The sequence below is a fragment of the Leishmania donovani genome, chromosome 34 (assembly GCF_000227135.1).
Source record: "Leishmania donovani BPK282A1 complete genome, chromosome 34".
Lineage (NCBI taxonomy): Eukaryota > Euglenozoa > Kinetoplastea > Trypanosomatida > Trypanosomatidae > Leishmania > Leishmania donovani.
This window is the reverse complement of record NC_018261.1, coordinates 391,241-393,207: the sequence shown is the minus strand read 5'-3', so window position 1 is coordinate 393,207 and position 1,967 is coordinate 391,241. Positions and strand designations below refer to the sequence as shown.

Genomic DNA, 1,967 nt, shown 5'->3' with positions numbered 1-1,967 from the left:
TGTGTGTGTGTGTGTGTGTGTGTGTGTGTGTGCACGTGTGCGAATTGCATGTGCTTTGCGCTGTTGCACGATGATGGCGTGAATAGGATCCAGCAGAATAAAAAAGGGGAGAGGGACCAGTCAGGACCTGAAGCAGTTTCCAAATGCGTTGATGCGGCGACCCAGTGACCCCAAAACAAGTATCTTCCCCCTCCCTCTCGATGCAGAAGTAGCGATGTATTTGCAAGGTGCAACACGGCACAGCAGAAGCTTCATGCCTAGCCGCTCAGCATGCAAGCTGAGCGATGCCACCACCACTGCTGCGTCTTGCTGTGCTACGACCAGGCAAATGACGCAAGCAGCCGCGGCGTGAGCTGTGAAGAGCACATGCAAGAAGCTGAAAGCAGGGACAGCGTCTACAGCGGCAAGACGCCGCAATGCCTGGTTTCGACTACTGTGGGAATGTAATCCGCGGCAAGCCACTGACAGCAAGAGAGAAAGAGAGCATACTTTGCGTGGAAAGCCCCACAGCTCTCGCCACCTCATCCAAAGTGGCGTCCGTCGTTTGTTTTCGTTGTTCTTTTTTCCTATGCTGCGCTGTGTGCATGAATTGTCTGCGCCTTTCCCTTTTTGCTCGCTAGTGCCACTTTACACGCGTACGCTCGGCGCTTTTCTTTTTGGGGTTTCTGTGTCACCCTCATTTCTCCCGCATCCGCTCCGTCGCAACTGGCACAGCCAAGACGCGGAGGCACGACTACACGCGAAGGCACTCCGCGCCGGCACACAGCACCCTCCCTTTTGTGAGGGAGGGAAGTGTCAAAGAAGGCATCCACAGCCACAAGGGAGCAGTACAGTCGCCACAGCCGACAGAAAGCGGACATCCCGACTCGAACTCCCCATCTCAGAAGCCCTTTATTCAGAGCTCAAAAGCAAATGCACGCCCGCGCGCGCACACACACACACAAGCACAGACGCCATCCGCCTTAGATGTTCGTGTAGCGCTCATCCGCCGGGCGATCAAAGTCGACGAGCAGCTCGCTGACGCTCCAGTCCTCGTACGTGTTGTCCGGCAACACGCGACGAATGATAAGAGGCGTGCGGCGCTCACGCAGCTCCTTTACGGCAATCGTGAGCGGATCGGTTTCCCCCTCGAGCGCCACAGCGACAGGGGCGTTCATGCTTATCTGCAGCGCGCGCGTACCCAGCACGCGTGCCCGCTCATACTTGGTCATGACAGCACTCGTCACGCGCTCGTTGATGCCGCGGGCCCGTGCACCCTTTGCGGCCTGCGCATTCCCAGACAAGATGACATTGGCAGCAACGTCCTCGGGCAGCTGCTCGCCTCCTTCCTCGTCCTCCTCATCAGCGCCGCTGTGTCGAATGTCACTGCCGCTGTCGCCCTCATCACGGTCGCCTCCTAGATTGAGGCTGAGGAGATCGTCTTCGTCTTCGTGGTCTGACATGATGCCGCCCACAAGTCTGCAGCCGTGAGAATTAGTGTGACTGTTAGGGAGCGCAGATAGGTGTGTTCTACGCCACCCTAGCCTGGGCTTGGGCTGCTTCACTACTGCAGCTGCTTCCGCGGAGACTTTCAGAGAGAGGGAGAGAGACGCGATCGACAAAGCAAACAGATACACTCAACAGAGAATGGAAGCGATCAGCGCGGGATAGATGGCCTTGATCACCACGGTAGGATGTCAGTCGGCCAGGCGGCCTCGACAGAAGAGGTCGAAGCACGCAAAACAAAGTCTTTTTGCTCTTGCTTCAGCGTGAGCCCATCCTCCCGGCCATACAACAGGAGTCAAGCCCCACTCCAGCCCTCCCCGGCCCTGCCACAGGCGCACCCCGCGTGGTGCAATGCAGCCAGAGACGCATGCCTCACAGCAATGCGCACACACGCAGTCACCTCAGCACCGCCCCGGCCTCGCAGGTCGCCTCACAGCCGCACCCATCACGCACGCCACCACCTCGCGCACCCCCTCGTGCGG

The 1,967-nt window shown here is 58.6% G+C and overlaps 1 protein-coding gene across 1 annotated transcript; it reads right to left on the bottom strand.

The window, feature by feature from the left end:
• Positions 1 to 962: 962 nt before the first annotated feature.
• Positions 963 to 1,442, bottom strand: LDBPK_340940 (DNA-directed RNA polymerase subunit, putative; the record flags this gene model as incomplete). The annotated part of the gene is made up of 1 exon (XM_003864209.1): positions 963 to 1,442. The coding sequence occupies one exon, from the start codon at positions 1,440 to 1,442 to the stop codon at positions 963 to 965; it is 480 nt and encodes a 159-aa protein (XP_003864257.1).
• Positions 1,443 to 1,967: the final 525 nt, after the last annotated feature.